The sequence below is a fragment of the Choloepus didactylus genome, chromosome 1, assembly GCF_015220235.1.
Source record: "Choloepus didactylus isolate mChoDid1 chromosome 1, mChoDid1.pri, whole genome shotgun sequence".
Taxonomy (NCBI): domain Eukaryota; kingdom Metazoa; phylum Chordata; class Mammalia; order Pilosa; family Megalonychidae; genus Choloepus; species Choloepus didactylus.
In genome coordinates, this window is record NC_051307.1 from 78,747,297 (window position 1) to 78,770,853 (window position 23,557).

Genomic DNA, 23,557 nt, shown 5'->3' on the forward strand with positions numbered 1-23,557 from the left:
TCCTCCTCCCTCTAAATGTTTTGTGCTCTTCTCTGGATCTGGGGCTGCCTTGACCTTTCTCCCTTATTCTGGACTTATCTGACTTTTATCCATAGTTTCTGCTTCAAATGGCTGCACATCAATTTGCCTTATCTAAATACTGCTCATTCTGTTTATTATTCACCACCTCCTTCCCCCAAATGCTTACTCCCCCATATCCTTACTCTTCTCCCACTGCCATCAACAACAACAACAAAAAACATAGATGTTAGGAAGAAGTCTGTAACAGGAAGGATATTCCGAAGAGAATATTTTCCATCCTTGAGTAATATCCTCATCTCCCTCATTTGACCCCATGTGGTCAGGGGTTTCCTGAGATTTGTGTGGTTTTTTGAAGCTGCCTGAAGCCTCCTTGGTCTAAGCATACCTCCATCCTCCTGTCCTTCCAGAACATACTACAGACCTGGGTTTTCCTAGAAGTGCCCTTCTCTCCTCCTCCTGCCAATACACCATGGTGCCACTGGGAGGACTCCCGGGCCACCGAGCCAATGGGCAGCCCTACCTCAGTGGCAGCAACGGACAGGCCTATGCCAGTGGGGTTTGTGGGCACAGAGGCTGCCCTGCAGCTGCCATGGGCTACCCAGGCGTGAAACCTCAGCAGCATTTCCCAGGGGAGTGTCTGCAGGTAACATCCCCTGGGGTGTGTGGGTAGGGATGGGGGCACCCAGATGGAATGGTCGGGCTGCCTCTTGGGGCTTCCTCCCCTCCTACCTCTAATCCTGGGCTGCTGGGCTGCTGAACAGTGAACTGTGGAAAGTTTTCTGGTCCCCCTGAAATGACTTTTTCATTAATTTCTCTTCTGAACAGCAGGACAACAACAGCCTGCTGAGGCCGACCATTCTTGGCAATGGCTATGACCCCCAAAGTCACCAGGTTGCCAGGTAACTAGGCCCTGCCCTGTCCCTTCCTTTTATTCTGGAGCCCAAGAGCCTCACGTTATCTTTAGCTCTTCCAACCCAACTTCAGTCACTCAAAGTTGAGTCGCAGTGCTTCACCTGGGGATCACCAGATCTAACATGCTTGCTCCACCAGCCCATTACCCTAATGAGTAGTAGCTGCTGTGTCTTCAATTATGATGCCCTTTCTGCTCCGGGGTATGGCTGGCTTCTCAGGATGCCGCCCTTACTTGGCTGGCCAGATGCACCCCCACTCAACCGACTTCACCCCTAGGCCTCTGGACGCCTGACTTCACACCCTCCCACACATTCAGGACTTGCATAGCGTTTTTGACTAATTGCCATGGTGGTGCAGTGCAGTATTCAAAGAGGAGCAGTCCCTGGCCCCTCTGAGCAACCTGATGCCCTCCAGACAGGGAAGCAGCCAGAGGTGGTGTGAGCAGCAGATGGGCCTGCTCTGTCCCACCTCACCTTCCTGTCTGGTCTCCTGCAACACAGGGCTCCCAAGCCGAGTCCGGACGAGGGCTCGCTCTTGTACACGCTGCCCGATGACTCAACTCACCAGCTGCTTCAGCCCCACCAGGACTGCTGCCATCTCCAGGAGCAGCCTGCTGCCACAGGCCAGTCAGGAGTGAGGAGCACAACTGGGAGTCCTGGGCCGGAAGCATCGTGGGACCCTCCGTGTCACTCAGGTTGGTGCCAGGGCAGGGCAGGGAAATGGAATGGGCTGGGACGGCATGAGGAAAGCAGCCACCACCCAGCAGTGATTTGGAGGTGGGGGAGGCAACAGTAGTCAAAGGTGGTGTTTGATAAGGAGCCCTCCACAGCTTTTATCTGGAAAGGGACTGGGGAGTGAAGGCTGACTGGCTGCTTTGCTTTACTGAAGGCCCAGCAGATCTGCAGCACGTACCAGGTGAGTCCTACTCTGACAATGCAAGCTGTGGACCTCAAAGATGAGAAAAACAACCCTTTTGCATTACAGAGGAAGCAGCAGCCTTTCTGGTCTCTGCATTTCGAGGCCATTAACAAGCTCCTACTGCCTCTCATTGCACTAAGAGGCCTTCTTTAATCACTCCCAAATACTTTGCTTTGTTGGGTCTTGTCTCTTAATTAAGGATAAGGTTGCATCAGTCGTTAAAGGAGCCAGGTTCTTAAGAACATCATCATAATAACTCTGTGCTGCCACAGAACGTTTTTGCCAAAGGACTCAAGGCCACCCCCATCCCACTCTCTGTGCCAGTCCCATTGGAAACCAGAGCAGGCTTGGTGTGGGCACAGGCTGGCACAGAGGATCAGATCAGCTAATGTTCCTTAGCCACCATGGTGCGAATGTCAGTTCAAATGCACATCCCGGACCCTGTCTCTGGGAGATTAAACTCTAAAAGGCAGGCTTCTCCTAGGGCCGGGCTCAGCATCATTTACATTGGACTACTGCGGTTTGGGGGGCATGGGGGATTGACTCGTGATGGGAGGACGATAACCAGAAGCCATCGTGAAAGGGTGGACATGCAGCCTAAACATGGGAAGAGCAGGGCTTTCTTCCACATTTTCATAGGCTCAGTTGACTTCACCCATCCCCGGGGCACAGGCTAAGTGCTTGAGAGTCTCTAAGGTCCCACCTCTGAAATACTTAGGTGGGACATGGATAGTAAGTGGCCCTGTCCACATCTGTGAAAGAAACGGTGGTGACAGAAGACCTTGCCCACCTTGGACAGAACATAAATGCCACGTCATAGTTAAGTTTCTGTCTCTTCAGGGCCCGTGTAACCAGCTCCCATCACAGATGGAGGTTTACCTGGTCCCACTGAGTGTTAGCCCTTCCTCGGTCTGGATTTTAATGTTTTCCACCCTCTTTCCCCACAGGGCACCCATGCTGCTTGGGTCTTGTGCCAGTTGAAGAAGTGGACGGTCCCATCCCCTGTCAAGTGTATGGAGGAGACTGGTGTCCGCAGCACCCCGTGGGGTCCTACACAGGGCAGAAGCCCGGGATGAGGCTGTCCCCCAGCCCACCGGTGCATGTGTCTTTTGAAAGGCCACCTCCCACAATTTAGGCAGAAGCCAGTATCCCAGAAAGACTATATATTGTTTTTTAAAAGAGACAGAGAAAATTGGTATTTATTTTTCTATAATAGCCATATTTATATATTTATACACTTGTAAATAAATGTATATGTGTCTTTATAATTCTGGAGAGACATAGGGAGTCCAACCCATTGAGGTATGAGAGGGAAAACAAAGAAGCCGCAACAGAATAGGCGTCAACCAGGAAAGACTGACACAGACTGGCCAGAATACAGACTGAGGAGAGCAACTCTTCACTCAGAACCTCAGCAACTGCCTAGGAGGGTGCTGGAGGCCCCCAGATAACCTGATGAAAGGGAGACTCCCAGGCATGTTCTTCCCTTTGACCATAAGGGCAAAGCAGGGTCTCCGGTATCACAGAGACACTTGAAGATGGCTGGCTTTGATACTATGGGAAATATTTTCATAAGGTGCCCATGAGGACAGACTAAGATGTGTACAGTACTATAAGCATTAACAAACCTTCCAGAATCAATAATCTGTGGCAACATATATCTGTAAAAACAAACACTGTAACTTCTAAATAAATGTTTAGTCTTCCCTGTAACCTTCAACTTAGTCATGTTATGACTCAGCATCTTCTTTAGATGGGAGTATTTTGAGTATTTAAAGGAAATACCAGTTTTGACATTTTCAGATCAAGAGATGAGATCTGGAAAAGTTAGCAGATGTTTCTAGTCTTGTCTCTTTTACAATATTGAATGTCACTTGAGTTTAATCCAATAGGGAGACATTGTACAATAGGTGAGGGGAAGCAGATTCGCAGTTCTACTGATTTGACTTAAGGTAAAGCTTTAGTTGTAGTGAAGAAATGAAACTAACGCTATAAGTTGTGTGTGTTGAAAAGCAAATGTTTTCTCCAAAATACCATAGTAAGTGCTACCGCACATGAACATATGGTGCGTGATAAAACTCACTTCCCTTCTTTCCAAAAATATACCATCACTGCCGGAGGAGCTGTCTCTCTAGTTGTTTAAAATCAACATTTACTTACTGTTGTCCAACTAAAAGATCAACCACAGATTCTTTTTTAAATCTAATTTTTAAAGCCTTTATTTGTGGAACTGGAACTGGATGGGGGTGTGGAATATTTTATAGATTTCAGTAATGTCGAGATGCAGATGAACTGCCACTTGAGACACAATCTCATTAAGAGTCCCTGTGTCAGACGCTGGTTTCCTACTCTCACTAAGAATTGGAAAAGATCCTAGGGGAGCCCAGAGAGGGAGACAGTGGCTGCCTAGGACAAGTGCACCCTCTGCTGGCCAGAAGAAATACAGCCCCTGCTCTTCCCCGATTTCTGCATCGTTTTTCCATCAAACAGAAATCTGAGAAAGAACTCTCATTAAACCTAACTTTATTTTCAGAAAAGGGGTACTTTATAAATATTTTTTAAAATAAAATGAAGTACTGTAAGGAGCATAAAAATGATATGAAAGGGGAGGTACAGCAAGAAGAGAGGAAATACAGAGTTGTCACTTCAGGCACAAGCTGGCACTGAGGGCCTGGGAAGCCACTTTCAGGAGGGGGTGGGGCTAATCTCAGTCTTCTCTTTGCTAATCTAGGGACCCTGAGAACTAGGCTGTGATTCATTTTATAGCCCATTGGCTTTACCACCACCACCACCACCCTGCCCCGTGTGTGTGTGTGTTTTAATTCCTTAGTGAGCTAAGGTAGCTGTCAAAGCAATTTTGGTGACCTTTATTGACGTGATATGTGAAATATCTGCTCTCTGCATGGCATTAGACACGAATGGCTTAGCTCTTAAAAAACCAAACACACACATACATACACACACACACACACACACACACACACACACACACACACAGTGTCCTCAGAAAGAGAAATGCACTTCTGAGGCATCTTAAGTGAAATAAATGTAAATCTTTATCTCAGTCAGTTGCAGGAAAGGGGGAAAAGATTAGGGCACCAGGCTTTTAAACTGTACCCTGGAAAATAAACAGTGCAGAAGTTCAATTTCACTGCAGTTTTGTATTGCTTTATATTCAGATTAAGTTGGCACTAACTAGAATTTATCATTAGAAATAATACCTTTTTAAAATTTGTATTTCGTCAGCAAAGGTTATGCAAATTACTAAAGGGAAGAGTAAGACCTAGTGGGTGGAGGCAGGTGGGAGTGCAGAGCTCAGCTCATGCAAAGACCTCTGCAGGGATGGGGGCCTCCCATGATGGGACTGACTCAGCAGGACTGAAGTGTGACCGAGGGGCTGGACTCAACCATTTCTTTTTCTTCCAATGCTGAGATGTTGTGATACTATTGACCAGGGTTCAGAATAGCCAAGTTATGTTATCAGTTGATCCATAAGTAACTCAATTTAGACTCAGAGGGGAGGCTGCCTTCTCTAGCACAATAAGAGGCAAAGAACAGTTTCAATCAGGACAGCTTTCCATCCATCTGCTCAGGCTGCACAGAGGTGGTTTAATTTTTTTTTGACGCTTAACTTCCCAAAGCCTCACCTGCTCACACTCATTTATAGGCTCAAAACTAAGTCTGGAACCAAGCAGAACTAAAACTAGAGCTATCTATATATCTTGTCCAATTCAAAATAACAATGGTTATTTATATCAAATTCCAATCATGCTGGAGGAAGCCTTGAATACTGTAAATCTAACTAGGGATTTTGTTCAATTTGAAATGGCAAAAATAATAGTCCTGATTAGTTTTACTCTAAGTCAAAATACATGTAGAATCCTTGATCTGGTTTCTTTCATAGACTGAGTCCATTCTTGCTGCAATTAGAATCAGAATTTCAGAATGGGAAAGAGCCTTAGAGGTTATCGAAATTCCTTATCTGTCAGATGATAAAATGAGACCCAGAAGACTTTATGACTTCCCAGGAAGACTTTATGACATCTCACAACTACTAAAGGGATAGTATTTCCTCAAAATCCTTCTTGAAGACCAACCCCTCTGTCCCCAAAGTTGCTCACTGTGGCAGGCGGCCCCCAGGGTGGCCCCCAGTGGTCCCCACCTCCTGGTATTCACCCTCTATGTGGTCCCCTCCCCCTTACACCAGGGTTGGCTTGTGTGAGCAACAGAGTATGGCAGAGGGGATAGGGACGCCATGGCCTGAGCAGCCTTGTGGAGAGGTCCACACAGTGAGAAACTGAAGCCTCCTGCCAAAGAGCCACACGAGTGAGTCTGCAATCAGCACCTTCAGCTCTAGTCAAGCTTCTGATGGCTGCAGCCCCAGCTCACAGTTTGACAGCAACCTCTTGGGAGACCCAGAGCCAGAACCCCCCAGCCTAACCGCTCCCAGATTCTTGCCCCTCAGAAACTATGTGAGATAATATCTGCTGTTTTTAGCTATGTTTTAGTATAATTTTTTTAAATACAGCAATAAATAACTAATACACTCCAGAGCTATGACTAGCACATTTAAGAAAATGATTGAAAGGTACATACAGTTTAGAGTGCATGGAGGAGGTGATAAAGTATTTCCATAAATGGGAGAGTTCTGGTGGTGGTACAAACAATAAACAATTGTGTCCTCTTAAGTGGGAATAAGAAAGAATCTTAGAGAGACAATAGGCCAGGTGGCCACCTCCAAGAATATCCTAACATATGAAGAAAGAAAATCCTGTCTATAATTTTGGGGGGAAGAACAGCAGCCAAGTTATGGGTTAGGAAGAATTGACACTGCTGAAAAGCTTTGTACATTTATGTAATATTGTCTCCTTTAGCAACTTTCTTTCTCAGTGACCAGCTAATATTCTGGGACAGCCTCAACAGAATATAAATAGCTCATTAACCCAGATAGAGCTCTGAATTCTAAAGTGCTACATTCTACTACTAAGAGAAGTCCAAATGTCAATGAGATCATTCTTAAATGGTTTCAACCAGGAATTTCAATGAGCATTTACCCCCAAACCAACAGGATACCCTTAAATTTCTTAAAACGTTATTATGCATAATCAAAAGTGATTGCTACTGATGTTCTCTCAGAGTGATGCAAATCTATTTCGTTACTTCCTTATCTAACTACATGAAAAACAGCAAACTACTCAAGCAGAACTTGAAGGAAGATGGCACAGGACATGTGAAACTACAAGGAATACTGGGAATACTGATAGAGGTGGGGAAATTCCGAGGAAAATTGTCCTTATTGACCATTTTGCAGAACACTCCTCTGCTCTGCTCGGTGCTGAAGAGTTTGCTAAAACTATGGGTGAGTCAGGAAGCCGGTTATTTTCCTGCTTTCTGCCAACCTAAAGCAAACTAAAGCAAATCGTTCTGCCATGTCTGTCTGTATTTCCAGAGTCCCGAGCTCTCAAATAGCTGCCTTATAAAGTCAACAATGTCAAAATTCTATTTTGCCTTTCTTATTCTAAGGTATCGTTGACAGAATAGTTTGCCTTTTCCCTCTTTTTGTTTCCTCTCGGAGAATACTTAATAACATCAAAGTTTATTTTCCAAGTATCAAACGCTTGAAAAAGAAGTTTTCCCATGGGTTGCTGAAAGTTTTTCTTGCTAGTGGCTAAAAATTCAGATAACCAAAAGACTAATTTTTCTAAAACAGAATATATTGCAGATGCTTTGTTGCAATTTTGAGATACAGCTTCCTGAGGCTTCACAGTAGGTTCCAAACAGACTTAAAATGGCCAAGTTCAATAATAAAGACAGGGTGGGTACTGCTGTTAGTTCTAAGATAACCAAATTGGGGAAACATTATTAAAATGACATGGCTGGATCTGATTACTGACTTTTAGATAAGTTCACTTGAAAATAATGGGATTGCTGGTGACAAGGAAACAGAACTTCTGGTGAATTATATATGTCATAAAAATCTTTGATGGATTTGAGAATAAAGCAAACCTAAAGGTCAACAGGCCTCATTTCATCCCCTTGTGGAGAACGAATAGGTGGGAGGACAAGGCCACCCTTCTTTCGCAAAAGAGCAATCTCTTCCTTCAAAGCCAAAATCCTTTCTGCCTGGACTTCGATCAATTCAGTGACCTTCTGTTTTGCCACAATATCTGCTTTCCGAAGGCCCTGGAAGGCATTGCCCTGTTGAAAGAAAACACCTCCTTGCTTTAACCATCATTTGGAAAGTGAAAAAATTTCCCTGCCATTGTATTTCTATTAGGAGTGCCTTATTGTCAATTTAGACAGCTACTGCTCCTTAATTTAAGGGCCCTTGGATTCTTTCTTGAAATCTCACCATCTAAGGAACAACTCTTAAAATTCAAAGCTCCTTTGGAAAAGGCAACACATTAAGCTAGCTATCAGTCATTCATAACCTATAGGGCTCATCAATGGAATCATAAAAGATAAGGTACAGCCTTCCATTTTTGTACAGCTCATAATTTGTTTTCCAAAAAGAAATCTCTGTTTCCTCATCTGCTTTTCTCCCCAATCTGACCAGCTCCTGCTCATACTTCAAACATCACTTTCAGGGAGGCCTCCTTTGCCCCATGGACTATATTGGGGCTTTCCTGCTCTCTGTTCTATCAAATCATCCATCACACATCATTGCAATTATTCAATTGAACCACATGAAAGTTATAATATGTCAACCTTTTTCAACCTATAAAAATGGCAGTTTCATATAGTTCAAACTAAATGCTTGTTTGATATCTGTTTTTCCTATTACATCCTGTACCCCTTAGAGATAAGGCCCAGTATGATTGGATCTCACCACTCTACACAGACATCCACTTATTACATAAGACTAGATACTCAATAAAATTTGAATGAATTAATATATCTGTTAAAGGGACATAGCACTTATCAAGTATCTCCTGTGTGCCAGATGCTTACATACACACTCTCATTTAATCCTCACAACAACTCTGTGAATTAGGTAGCATTATCTCAATTTTATAGGTAAGGAATCTGAGATTCATAGAGAATCATTAACTGGCCCAAGTCACTACAGTATTAAGTGCTAGAAGCAAGATTAGAACCAGGTCTTCCTGGCCCCTAAGTCTATGATTTTTCCATTATCCTACAGTTACTGTGGCAGACATTCTTGACTGGTTACCCAGTATCCTTCTACTGCCTCTAGACCTTGTCCTCCTTTACTTCAGAGGAGCTAGGGGTGGCTAAATGGATGCAAGCAGAAAGCTTTTGCTTTCCTAATGAAAGAGACAGAAGAGGATGGCCCATGGATGTGAAATACAGAATTGAGGCAGCCATCTGGGACCTTGAAGGAAACACTGAGAAAAATCACAAAAATATTGGCTCTGGCATCATGGACCCCTAAAACAAAACTGGTAGTCACCTCCTTTCAGATTTCTTTCCTGATACACCAACTTGTGCCCAGTCATCCTCCTTGCCATATCCAATGAAATATTGGCTATTCTTATTTTGAAATGGCTTTTTCACTACATCTACATCTGTATCTATATCCCATTTCATGCCTAGATCATTGCAATAATAATAGCAATGGAGTCAGCTTTGGAGCTAGACACAGATACACTAGGTATAAAAATTAGCTCCACCACTCTTTAGATATGAGAGCTCAAGTAAGTTCATTTCTCCGTACTTTGGAAAGTAGTATTTTAAGGATCACATACTATATCCTATGTAAAGAGACTGTACATTACCCAGCACTTAGTAGGTACTCAATGACATTAGTATCTCTTGCCTCCGTCAAAGCATATGAGGTCAACAAATGTTTACTTACTGCTTATGTATGAAGATTTTGTTCAGGTGTTAATCTTTTCATATACCACCTTGATTCTTCACTCAAAAATTCTTTGGTGGACAAAAGGCCCTCTGTATCTGGATTCTAGTCTTCCTCTCATATCTAATCTCCAATTATAAATCTTCCAAGTCCTCTTATTCACCTTCCATGGAATAAATTCTATCCTTTCTTACTTTCAGGCATTTGCTTAGAACATTTTAATAAATATTATCCACCACATACTACATGTCAAGTACTATGTTGGGCTCAATAAATATTATATAAGAGCAAGTCGAAAGCCATAAAAGTAACAAGCATTTTAATAAGGTAATATATAAAATCCCACAGTTCACGATGTCCACTTGAGCTGAAGTTAAATGAAATAAACAGCTATTGGAAATGTATGTTTGACACTAAATAACTTTACCTCTCTAGGACCAAGACAAACCTCACAGCTTAGTGCTTACATGAGTTCATGGAACCAAGAGACATTGAATCAAGCTGTCCCTCAAGTCCACTGTAATGTAGCTAATATTGACCCAGTGTCCTCAAGGTCCCAGATGGACCTGGAAAGAGCCCAAGATCAAGGTCTGTTAACATGCCAGCAATTGATATTCTTGTGAGCAGCAACTTTTACAGAGCTTTCCCAGTTCTGACAAAGGGCCTGAAGAAAAGGAACATACCTGCTGGTTCTGTAGTGTATTCAGTTGAGAATCAAGTTTCTTCTTTTCAATGCATAAATCATTCATCTGGTGGAGCTTTTTGGTGTGCTCTTTTGTCTTCATCATCAGTTCCCATCGCACTTGAGCAATCTTATCCTACAAAATGGATTAAGTGAAGAAGAGAAGACATAGAGAAAGAGAAATCAGTGTCCAGATTTAATCAAAACCATAAAGCAAATGAAGCAATACGCACACATGAAAATACAATCAGGAGCCAATGTGAAAATGCAGTCAGAAGCAACCACATTGAGTCCAGTTTCACGAGAAAAAAGACAAATGTTAAATATGTAGATATCACCCCATTGTTGAGGAACGAAATTAGTATTCATACTGAAAGCTGGTATTATATTACTTAAAAGGAGGAATGATCTTTTAAGCAGCAAACTTTCATATATTGCTGTGTCTCCAGACTTGGCCCAAGATCTTCAAGGTAGACAGCTTGAATGGTCACACATCTACTAAATGGCTCTCCTTTGTTCTCTTCTTGCTCCAACAAATTATTTTAGGTTGTACATATTATCTCTAGCATTCCTCTGATAGGGACCAGTTCTGATTCTTCAAAGCACAGTGGTAAGCCTCAAATTAGCAAAGATGAGACAGGGCCACTGGACAAGATAGCACTAGCAACCTCTTCTCTGACCCTATTGGCCAATTAGAAAAGATGGGAAACTAGAAAAATCCTTAAAAATTATGGGCTTATAAATCTTTGTAAAAGCTCCTATCTCTGAATCGGGTAGAAACCAGGACTCTGCTTCATCTCATGGCTTGGGGAACAATATGAAGCATTATATTCTTCTAAGACCCTATTAGCCAAATAGTTCATGCTTTGTTACAAAATTTATTTTTTAGAGATGTTTTCTAATTTCCCGACTCTAATAGCATGCAAAAGGTATGCAATAATACAATTCGGAACCCCAGAGTACAGCAGTTCCATTTCTAACACCATTAGAGCATTTATATAAATATTAATGAAGGACTCAAAAAGGAACCTCTCCATAATCTTACATGCCTTTTTGCCATCATATTTACATGTGTCCTGGACTTCAAGTCTCAGTTCTGGTGCCTTCACCCAGAGACAGACAAATCCCTCCAACTAAGTGAACAGTAAGGAAGCCAAGACAAGCTTAAAAGAAAGGGAAAGCCAAGTGGGGTTCACACAGACCCATCTCAACTGCACTGGAGCTTCCTAAGAACCATTTAAGGCTCACTGTGATTTCTTGCCTCCACCCAGATTTAACCAAGGTAGATCTACTGCCCTCATATCCTTACCTCCCACATCTTCATTTCCTTTGCATTCAATAGCTCTTTTCGAAGTTTTTTGATCTTTAGTTCTTCAAGTGTTGTATTAACAGAAAGTGTCTGAAGGGCTTCTAGGTCTATCACACGGCCAAACTTGCTGATCATTAGTTGACGGACTGTTTCTTCCATCTCTAAAAGAAGACAGTCTTCTTAGGTTGTTTATTGGCTCCCATTGTTATTTAATGTACAACACAAACAATAAATTCTATGGAATACCTTTTGCAAGAAGATGGTAAAAGGTTTTATGGTACCGGTTGAGTTTTCCTCCATTGCTTTTCACTTGCTACTGTCCTCACTTGTAATGCTTATTCCTATATTTTGTCTTTTCATCTCCTTCAATATCCTGGGTAAAACTGAATCATCTTTCCCTAATGGCTACATCCTCTGATCCACCCCTCCTCCAACTGTTAACAGGCCCCAACTACATTAAGAACTCTTCAATTTTACTGTTGATTTTTACAGCCTCTGGTGTTAAGAATAGAGCAGGCACTTAACAATGTTCTCAAATTCAAGTAAAAATTAACTTCTTGCAGTATTACATGAGGCCCCACATGGTCTGCTCTGTCCTGTCCCCATATTATCTCTCCACATCCTTTCCCATACCATCCTTCCTCATCTACTCCACTCCAGCCCCACTGGATTTCTTTCTGCTTCTCAAACATGTTGGGCTCACTTCCACCTCAACTCCTGATGTGGACTGAATGGTGTACCACAGTTTGAACATGTTCTTGTTACTTCTGCTAAGGTGTGGACCAACTGAATCAGGTTGGGCTTTAATCCAGATTACTGGAGACCTTTATAAGCGAAGTGGGAGTCAGATGGAGAGAGAAGCTAGGGGGAGCAGCCCAAAGCTGGAAGTCAACAGAACCCAAGTGACAGAAAAGGCAAAGACCAGGGTTCACCGGCAGCCAGTCCCAGAATGCCACAGTCTTCAGGGAGAAAGCAGCACCTTGCTGGCACCTTGATTTTATAATTCTCCTAGCCTCAAAACTGGTGAGCAAATAAATTCCTGTTGTTTAAACCAACCCATGGTACACTATTTGTTTAAGCAGCCATGAAGCTGAAACAGCTCTCCTGGTCTGGAATATTCTTCCCAGAGATCTACATGACTCACTTAGCCCAGTCCATTTTCTGAAAGTGACTTGTGAGCTAAAGACTCATTTCCTAATGCTGAGGGTGTTATTAAAAGCAGGTCTTTGGTCTTTAACCAGAGAGAACCAGATCTTAGCACGTATGTCACCTACTATGATGGTTAGGTTCATGTGTCAACTTGGCCAGGTGATGGTACCCAGGTGTCTGATCAAGCAAGCACTGGCCTAACCGTTACTGCAAGGACATTTGTGGCTGGTTAAGAAACCAGAAGGCTGGGTTATTAAATCATCAGTCAATTGGCTGCAGCTATGACAGATTACATTCACGAAGAGTGTGTCTTCCACAATGAGAGAATTCAATCAGCTGGATTTAATCCAATCAGTTGAAGACTTTTAAGCCAGACAGATAGAGGACCTTCGCTTCTTCTTTGGCTAACCAGCAAAAAATTTCCTGAGGAGTTCATTAAAGTTAAACAGTTTGTTCATGAGGAGTTCATGGAACATGTTCATTGAAGTTGCCAGTTTGCTGCCTGAGGAGTTCATCGAACATCTTCATTGGAGTTGCCAGTCTGCTGCCTGCTCTATGGAATTTGGACTCATGCATATCCACAGTTGTGTGAAACACTTTTATAAATCTTATATTTATAGATATCTCTTGTTGATTCTGTTTCCCTAGAGAACACTAACACACCTTCCCAGGAAGCCCTTCCGTGGCTAGCCTCCCAGAGACCTCGTCACTCTCTTTCTCAGTCCCTCTTTTATTTTTCTTTTTAGCAATAATCAACATCTAACATGCCAATACTTTACTTATTTTGTTTACTGTCTTTCTCCTGTATAAGAACAGTGGAACACCTGTGGGGACAATTCTTCTTGTGAAGCTTGAGCTCCTAACAAAATGTAATCTTGTAACAAGACATTCTCCCTCAGACCACCAGACTGTCTTCAATGTGAAGTCTGAAGGCCCTAAGGTAGAATGAGATGATACAGCTTTGTTACAGTGCATAAATCTGAATTTAGGCATAATTGTTATGACTGAAAAATAACTGTCTAAATGGTAGAGTTTTCTAGGAGAGTGGGATTAAATCTTCAGTAGTCAGGAATGTGAAACTCTTCATCTGTCCATCGATCCATCCATCTAGGTAATATTTATTGAGTACCTACCTTGCCCAAGGATTATACCCTGTACTGGAAGGGATATAAAAATGTATTAGGCAGACAGAGCACAGTAAATTTACCACGTGATAAGGCAAATCAGACATGTATGCAAACAACTACAATTTGAAAAAGCAAGTACTTTAAGCTCTAAGCTCTCTCAATGTTTTCTGTCCTTAATCCTCTCATAAAGGACTCCAGTAAAAGGATCAAGACCCACCTTGAATGGGATGGGTCACATCTCAGTTGAAATAACCTAACTGAAAGGCCCCACCCACAACAATTCTGCATCCACAGGAATGGATTAAAAGAACAGGCCTTTTCTGGGATATCTAGCAGCTTCAAACCAGCACAAACAGTGAGCAAAAACATTTATAAATATATAGGTACATCTAAACAATTATTGCATCCATAAAATAATACTAATGCCCATTTGGGGAGCTGCTTAAAAAAAGAATTAAAATATCAGGCATTATATTGCAGTTAAAAACATGCAAAGTAGTTCTTCATATCGTGTGTAGATACATACGAAGGTACACACACATACACAGTGGTTGACTCTGGGGAAGGAGACAGCAGAATGGTACTAGAAAGAGAAAGGGCTTCAATTGTCTCTTCAATACTTTATTTCTTAAGTTGGGTAGTGGATACATGGGTTATTATTACATTATTCTATATTTTATCATATATAAAACATTTTTAGTTAAAAAATTTAGTCTATGATCAAAGACTCATCCTTTAAAATTAGGAGAGTAACCATTTAATATCAGGAGAGATCCTAAGTAGGGAGATGAGATTCTTGCTCTCTGCCTCAGCAGTCCTGCTTCTATGGTTACTTAGTGTTTTCAAATTTGGAGACAGTTATTCAATAGTTCCTTTTTTTTATCAAAAAATATTACTAAATAATACACAGGCTCAGATACTCACTTTGTATCGTTTTTGCCATCTCTCTTTTTTCTCTGACAAGCTGTTTACGCCTCTCCCGGCATTCTTTGTTAAGTTTTTGCTGCTGGACATTTTCCTCCTGGAGCTGTAAGATTCTTTCTTGCAGCCGTCCCAAGAATTGGTTAGAAAATACCAAAGTACCAGAAAGATCAGTAGGTATTTCTCCAAATGCCACATACTCTATCTACAAAAACAAAAGAAAAACAAAAAATATATACAAACATATAAATTAAATGTAAGGGAATGGAAAGCAATTTCTTCTCTGTCACTTGTTTAGTTTATTGCCTTTGGACTCTTACCTTTCTCACCACTGAGTGGCAGTAACCAGGTCAAGGGAGAAAGTATAATAAACCACATTTTATCCCTCTCGGGATAGCAAATCTCCTCACATAGAAAGTGCCTAAAATCTAATGCATAATGACAGAACAAACACCTCAGGGTTGGCATGTTAGGCAGACGGCTGACTTATAGCTAATCCAGTTTGGGTCAGGTTCCACAGAAGATGTGGAAGTCTGGTCTTGCATTTTTCTTCTAAAATACAGCCTTCTCTCTTAGCCTAATAAAATAGGGCATGATGGGCCTTTTCTCTCATTGACATGTATCTCTGGATTTTAATATAAATTGTAGTTCAAGTAGAGAATGGAAATGAATAAACAGCAAGAAAAGAGAGAAAGAATATTTTGCTTTCATCTTGCCCTCCCTCATTACAAGTAGTGATTAAGTGAAGATAATTCCTGTGCATTAGCTCACGTCTACTCTAAAAATGATGTGAAAAGTGACAATTGCCAGATCCAAAATTTCTACCTCCAAGCTATTGCATTTTTAAATCATAAGGTTCCTCATTTCTCCAGAACTGAAATGGTTTAACTTTCAAAGTGATAGTGGGGCACAGGGAAATTTAGATGTTTGGATGTTACTATTTTATAACAGTCTGACATCGGATGAGAAAAGTTTGGGTGTCATCTGACATTAGAATTCTCAGCCGAGGACCATGTGACCCATGAATTTTTCTTTGAAAAAGCCCAGCGATGACTCTTCTGCTCAGGTGGTATTGGGCAAACTCTCCAGACCCATCACCTGGTGAAGCTTCAGTGGCATCACAACCAGTAGTTCATTCAGCTGCTGCTGCTTCTCTCGTTGATAAGCCTCCAGGTCCTCCTCTGCTGCATTCAGATTAGTTGCCACAACTTTTACCTGTAGAAAGGAAAGCACCATGTTGGAAATGTTGAGAAGATTCAATGGACTTACATCAAAAACTGTTAATGAAAGCTTCTTAGGAGGGAGTAAAAGCATTAGCAGCATCTGCTTTGTTAGGTTGTGATTAAGAAGAGGGTAACAGTTTGCAGATCAGGAATGTATTATTACTATTTTCTTCCAATTAAGCATTGATGCACACCATTTTTTCAACCATTCCTACATCCTCAGAGTTGTCAAGGTTTTACAAATAAGAGCTCAGAAGACTTGTCCTTATCTCTGTTTAATTTTCTGCATAAAAACAGCCCTCAGCATGGAATGTCTTTGTCAGAATGGCAAGAATCTTGCTTGGTCAAAATGACCTCAATAAATCAAAGGGAAAAGCTCTTTAAAGCAATGACAGTACTAACTATACTGTTTAAAGCACATACTTCATCTCCTAAAAAAAACTTGGAAGTTTTCCAAATGACTTCTCCTTTGCAACAGGAGAAGCAATCTATAAAAAATATTTCCGAATATGAATCAAGTTAAGTGATGTGGCTCTAGACAAGAATAACTAAGAGGGGAAATGAGAAGATAAGACAAATCAATCAACAGAATTAAACTACAAGTTTAGAGTTAGAGGTCTCCAAAATGGAGTTCATGCACTCTAGAGGGTCAACAAAATTATTTACTTGGTTGCAGAAAGGAAATATCAGAATTTCTGTTTCTATTTATTTTTACCTCGTACTTTTTCATTTCTATCTTTGTGAATATTTCATAAAGTACAAATATATCATTATAATTTGTTAATATAATTTATAAATGAATATTCATTAATAGGGAGTATGTGCTCAGGATTTTTTTACTCCTAAAATTATTTAATCAGACGACTTTAGAGACTGATGATTTAGAGAAAGAAAGTCCAGTCACCAAAAGAGCAATGCCTCCCACCATGACTGTTCTTGAGGAGAAAAAACTGGATATAACATTTGAAATATTTCTTCTCTAGGGAGAAATCCTAACAGATATTACTACTATGAAATGGCAGTATTATAGCTGGCAGGATGTGTAGCCTATTGGGAGAGGATTAAAAAGCAGGCAGACCAACTTGCAGGTGAAATCACTGCCCTCCCCCCTTCGTGGGATCTGACACCCAGGGGAGAGAATCTCCCTGGCAACATGGAATATGACTCCCAGGGAGGAATCTAGACCTAGCATCATGGGATGGAGAACATCTTCTTGACCAAAAGGGGGATATGAAAGGAAATGAAATAAGCTTCATTGGCAGAGAGATTCCAAAAGGAGCCGAGAGGTCACTCTGGTGGGCACTCTTATGCACAATACAGACAACCCTTTTTAGGTTCCAAATACCTGGAACTATCAAACTACAACCCAGAACCCATGAATCTTGAAGACGATTGTATAAAAATGTAGCTTATGAGGGGTGACAATGTGATTGGGAAAGCCATAAGGACCACACTCCCCTTTGTCTAGTTTATGGATGGATTAGTAGAAAAAGGGGGGAAAGAAAAAAAACAAACAAAAAGGCACCCAGTGTTCTTTTTCACTTTAATTGCTCTTTTTCACTTTAATTTTTATTCTTATTATTTTTGTGTGTGTGGTAATGAAAATGTCAAAAATTAATTCTGGTGATGAATGTACAACTATATAATGGTACCGTAAACAACTGAATGTATGCTTTGTTTTGTATGACTGCAAGGTATGTGAATATATCTCAATAAAATGAATTAAAAAAAAAAAGCAGGCAGACCACCATACCTTTTTGGACAATATATCATATTCCTTTTTGAGGTTATCAATAATCTTCTTTTCTTCAACTAAGCTCTCCTCAATATCCAGCCTTTTCTCTCGAAGTTGAAGGGCCAGTTCAAAAAGAGCTGGATCACAGTCTGAACAGACAGTCACAATAAAAATATAAGTCCCACTCGTTATGGAATACAGCAGTATTTGAAGTGCAGACTTTGGAACTTTGGGATGAAATCCACTTGTGGATCCACTCTAGCAAACTTACAGTACACTATGGTCCCACTCTTTCAGGTGGAAATTATTAATACAACTAATAATCATGCTAGTAATTATACTGGCACTGATGTTCTGAGCCAGGCTTTGTGCCAGGCCCTTCAGGTACATTATCTCACTCAGGCTCACAGACCCTGCAAGGTAGAAATTATTGTTCCATTTTATAGTTGAGGCCCCCAAGTCTCAGAGAGGTCACAAAGCTAGTAGTGACAGAATGGGATTCAAGACCAGTATCTCCATATCATTTCCACTACATCACACTCAAAACCACATTTATCTACCAAGTTACAGGAAAAGAATGTAATAATATAAAGAGCACTACCATGGAAGTTAGGACCTTAGTTCTAGCTCTAATTCTATCACTACACTAGCTGTGAGACTTTGTTCAAGCCATTTAATCTTACTGTAAAATAAGTTGCATTGTAAGATTTTCAAGCTCTCTTCTGCTAAGAAATATTGATTTTAAGAAGACTCTTAAAAATTTGCTGGTTAAAAGTTTATATGAAATGTCTAGAAAAGCAAATTTTAGATCCCCCAAATTGTTTTATTTCTATTGAATCATTCATTTAGTGAGACTGTATGAATACTGATCTGGTTGTTCCAGATGGGTTTCACTGAAAACCATAAACATAAATTACCAAGCTTCTCCAGGAAACAGTACCAAAACTACCCTTACAAAACAGATTTGAAAAGCAAAAATTTGTATGGGTTTGTCAAAAAGAGGGAGAACTGTAAGAAAATAGAAATATAATCTGGTGTTTCTCTATAAAATTTAACTTGCTGTGTAAATCAACTGAAGGTCGTCTGCAGATGACTTAATTTGTAACCCATAAATGGCTGCCTAAGGGAACAGATAATACCCAGAGCCTCCCGAATTATTCACTAGGCTATACTTCATAAATTTTAGACCACTCTTCCCTTAAATTTTATTATGAGAGAATTGAAAAACAAAAAAAATCCCTTCTTAGTTTTGTTAATCCACATTCACACTTCACAGAGATCACACGGTTTTTATTCAACTTACTTGTAGGGCAGATAGAATCATCAAAAACCTCATCTTCAGATCCAGACTCATCTTCATCACTCTCCAAGCTGGACTCGTCATCACTGGATTCATCACTATCCTCATCTTCATCTAAGGAGAGAGGAGAGCATTGTTAGCAGAGAAGTTCCTGTGTCAAACTAGAGCCTGGATTTTTAAAGTAAAGTATTTTTCAATGAGTTAATTGCTAGGAATATAACGAGATAAAGCAGAAAATTACTCAATATTTTCAGAAGAGTTTAAAATGGTTCAGGTCTAAGGGGCTCCAAATACAAATGCCTGGAAAGAGTTGTGCAGCTACCAAAACATTCATGTCAGAGGGAGTTGGGACCAAACTGCCAAGCTGCTTGTGTTGTGACCCACCTAACATAAGTCCCCAATTTCAAAATCATAAAATGCTCTGAAAACAGGAACAACTTTCACACTTATCTGAAGTTATGTAACACTATATATAGTCTTTATTAAACCAACTTAGTGTGAATATTCATGTTTTTGCTATAGAACTATTAAGGTATTTGATTTTGGAATGGTGCACTTGACCTTCTGGAAGTGTTATACCATATACACTATAATGTATAAAAATTTCTGGATGCCAAAGCACACCCACCCCCAAGGGTTTTGGATAAGGGATTGTAGAGTTCCCCTACCACCCAGTACCACATTATGAAGTGAATCAACAAAGGCTACAATTAGACTTTCACATTCTTTACATAGACTGTGCTTTGGGGAAGATGGAGTAGAACTATTTTACCTTATTCTTCCTGTAAAAACCCTGGGCATTATATGTAAAACAAACCAAAGAAGATTCTGAAAAATAAAGAGAAGAAAGCAGATTGACTATGTTCCTCAGAACCCAAGAACAACTCTGTGCTGAGGTTCCCTCTTCCTTTTACCTCATTATGTCTCAGGCTTGGAGATGAAGTTGGCAACAGATACAGAAACACCAACAGGCAATATAAAGAAAGCCCCAACAGAAACCTGCTCTCGGCACCCAAAGGACTAGGAAATGGGCAACCTAGCAAGAAAGAAAACTTCTAGAAAACAGCCATTGTACTCCAGCCAAACATCCACAGAAAATCCCACTCCCATCCAACACAAGCAACAGCTAAGTGGGAAGCCTAGACATCCACCTTCGCGAGGCTGTAACGAGGCATCTCAGCATTCCCTCTGGGATGGTATCAGCGAAGACCAAGTAAGGAGCTGGGGCATTTATCCCGGCTGGCTGGAAATGAGGTCCCCCCGCCCCGCCCCACCAAGGCATCCTACCTTGTGGAGACCAGGGTAGCCTGGACTTCCTCCCCTGCCCAGCAATAACAAGGTACCTTTGCTGGTTTGGATATATTATGTCCCCCAGAAACGCCATAATCATTTAACCCAATCTTGTGGGGCAGAACTGTTTGATCAGATGTTTCCACGGAGATGTGACCCACTCAACTGTGAGTGAGAACTCTGATTGAATTATTTCCATGGAAGGTATGAACCCCACCCATTCAGGGTCTTGATCTGTTCACTGGAGTTTAAGAGAGCTCAAGAGCCAACACAGATGCTGATGCTTGGAGATGCCTGGAAATGCAGGCAAAGGAGGTTTGGAGATGCTAAACTAAGAGAAGAAGCCCAGAGTTTGCCCCGGAGAAGCTAAGAGAGGACCCCCCAGATGCTCAGAGAGAAATGCCCTGGGAAAAAGAAGCAAGGATGCACGTAGCTGAGAGAAAGAGGAGCAAAGACAGAAGCCCAGAGACATTTTGGAGAAAGCCACTTTGAAACCAGAACCCAGGAGCAAAGGACCAGCAGATGCCAGTCACGTGCCTTCCCAGCTAACAGAGGTATTCTGAACGCCACCGGCCTTTCCTCAGTGAAGGTATCCTTTTGTTGATACCTTAGCCTGGACACTTCTATGGCCTTAGAACTTTATAAAGTCAATCCATTTCTGGTATTTTGCATAACAGCAACTCTAGCAAACTGGAACACTACCCTTCTCTCTCCCTGCATGGGTGGAGTCAGAAGAGACCTGGTGGAGAGTCAGGACTTTCCCCATTGCCCAGAATTATTGAAGCCATTCCCACTACGGTGAAGTGGTGACCATGTGAGAAGCTGGAACAGCCATACTCACACGGCAGAAATAAGGAGACTTCCATTAAGGTGTCAGTGGAGGCCAAGCGGAGAATGTGGAGTTTTGCCTCCAACTGGCAGTAATAAGGAGGTGCCAGCCCCTTCCCCTGCCAGAACGGTGTCAGAGAAAGTCAAGGAAAACAGAAAATTTAAATATCCCTTATACTAAAACCAGACAAAGCCAGCAAAAAAAATATAAAGCTACAGAGATGTATAAAACTGTGTCTGTATAAAACTATGCAAATGCAAAATTTGTTAACAAAATATAAGCAAATAAAATTCAGCAGTATATAAAAAGAATTATACACCATGACTAAGGGGGATTTATTCCAGAGATGCAGGCCTGGTTTAATAATCAAAAATCAGTTGATGTAATCTGTTCTATTAACAGGCTAAAAAACAAAACAATCACATAATCATTTTGATTGAGGCAGAAAAGCATTTGACAAAACTCAACACCCATTCAGGATAAAAACTCAAAGAAAAATAGGAATATAGGGGAACTTCCTCATCTTGATAAAGAGCATCTACAAAACACCTATGGTAACATATACTTAAAGGTGAAAGACTGAAGGCTTTTCCTCTAAGATTGGGAACAAAGCAAGCATGTCAAGTCTCATCATTCTATTTCAACACAGTTCAATAAGACAAGAAAAGGAAATAGACATAAAGATTGGAAAGAAGCAAAACTGTCCCGTTTGCAGATGACATAATTGTCTGCATAGAAAATCTTGAGGAATCTACCAAAACCTCCTAGAAATAATAAGCAATGTCTCAGGATACCGGAAAACCTCCTGGAAATAATAAGAGGACTATGGGATACCAGATAACCATATAAAAATTAATTCTATTTATATATATTAGCAATAAACATGAAAGCACCAAAATTAAAAATACAGTATCACTTATAATCAGACTCAAACAATTTATAAAAAGGAAATACTTAGATGTAAATCTAACAAAACATGTCCAGGACTTGTATGATGAAAACTATACAACTCTAATGAAAAAATCAGAGTAGAGCTAAATAAATAGAGACATACAATATTCATGGACTGGAAGACAACACAGTAACAATATGAATTCTCCCCAAACTGATATATAGGTTTAATACAATTGCTATCAGATTCCAAAACATATTTTGTAGATATAGACAAGATTATTCTAAAACATGGAAAGACAAATTAACTAGAACAGCTAAAACAATTTTGAAAAAGAACAAAGTGGGAGGACTTAGTGTACCTCTGTCAAGACTTAATATGTAGCTACAGTAATCAAGACTGTGGTATTGGTGGAGGGACAGGCACATAGATCAATGGAATGGAATAGGGAACCCACAAACAGACCCATCTACATATGCCCATCTGATTTCCGACAAAAGCACAAAAGCAACTTAAGGAAAGAAAGACAACCTATTCAAAAAATTGTATTAGAACAATTAAACATCCATAATTGATAGACAAAGGGGAAAAAATAACTTTCACCTAAGCCTCACATCTTATACAAAAATTAACTCCAAATGGTTCATGGACATAAATACAAAATGTAAAATCATAAAGCTTTTAGGAAAAAAAAAACAGCAGAAAAATCTTCGGGATTTTGCTAAGACTTGGCAGCAAAAACAAGATCCATATAAAAGAAAAATTGCTAAAATTGGACTTCATCGAAACTAAAAACTTTTTTGTTCTGTGAAAGACCCTGTTAAGAGAATGATAACGCAAACTACAGACAGGGAGAAAATGTTTGCAATCACATACCTGAAAAAGGATTAGTATCTAGAATTTTTTTTTTAACTCTCAAAACTTGAAATACTTAGAATATGCAAATTCATAGGGGGCAGAAAGTAGTTACAGGTTAGCAGAGGCAGGGGGTGGGGTGGGGTGGGGTGGGGGTGGGGGCGTGGGGGTGCAGAAGCGAGTGGGGAAGACTGCTTAATGGATACAGGAGTGTCTGTATTAGGATGATAATGGATGGTAATGATGGTAACGCAATATTGTGATTGTAGTTAAAACACCACTGGATTAAACACTTGCAAGTGGTTAAAATGGGAAATTTTACATTGCGTATGTTACTGTAATAAAATTTTTTTAAAAAACTCTCAAAACTCAACAATAAAAAAGCAAAGAATCCAATTAGAACATGGGCAAAAGACAAGAAAATTCACTGAAGAAGATATACAGATGGCAAATAAGCACATAAAAATATATTCAACATTATTAACCATTAGGAAAATGCAAATCAAAATCACAATGAGACTATAACTACACAACTATTAGAATGGCTAAAAATTAAAAATAGTATCTACAAATGC

At 40.6% G+C, this 23,557-nt stretch overlaps 2 protein-coding genes across 9 annotated transcripts in view; one reads left to right on the plus strand and one right to left on the minus strand.

Annotated features, from left to right (window-relative positions):
• The window catches only part of BOC (BOC cell adhesion associated, oncogene regulated), a 74,544-nt gene extending 70,980 nt beyond the window's left edge, over positions 1-3,564 (plus strand). For 2 of the 3 annotated variants that reach the window (XM_037835570.1, XM_037835571.1), the window contains exons 17-20: positions 429-664; positions 847-920; positions 1,434-1,627; positions 2,799-3,564. In XM_037835570.1, coding sequence (XP_037691498.1) covers positions 429-664; positions 847-920; positions 1,434-1,627; positions 2,799-2,986 — 692 coding nt within the window. In that variant the 3' untranslated portion in view covers positions 2,987-3,564. The remainder of the gene's footprint in view (positions 1-428; positions 665-846; positions 921-1,433; positions 1,628-2,798) is intronic. The other variant, XM_037835572.1, reaches the window with a different exon arrangement.
• Positions 2,972-23,557, minus strand: part of CFAP44 (cilia and flagella associated protein 44) — a 210,886-nt gene continuing 190,300 nt past the window's right edge. For 5 of the 6 annotated variants that reach the window (XM_037835565.1, XM_037835564.1, XM_037835567.1 and 2 more), the window contains 7 exons: positions 19,120-19,230; positions 17,835-17,965; positions 15,957-16,073; positions 14,862-15,063; positions 11,662-11,822; positions 10,354-10,488; positions 2,972-8,049 (listed from right to left, as the gene is read on the minus strand). In XM_037835565.1, the coding sequence (XP_037691493.1) occupies positions 7,858-8,049; positions 10,354-10,488; positions 11,662-11,822; positions 14,862-15,063; positions 15,957-16,073; positions 17,835-17,965; positions 19,120-19,230 (1,049 nt within the window). In that variant the 3' untranslated portion in view covers positions 2,972-7,857. The remainder of the gene's footprint in view (positions 8,050-10,353; positions 10,489-11,661; positions 11,823-14,861; positions 15,064-15,956; positions 16,074-17,834; positions 17,966-19,119; positions 19,231-23,557) is intronic. The other variant, XM_037835563.1, reaches the window with a different exon arrangement.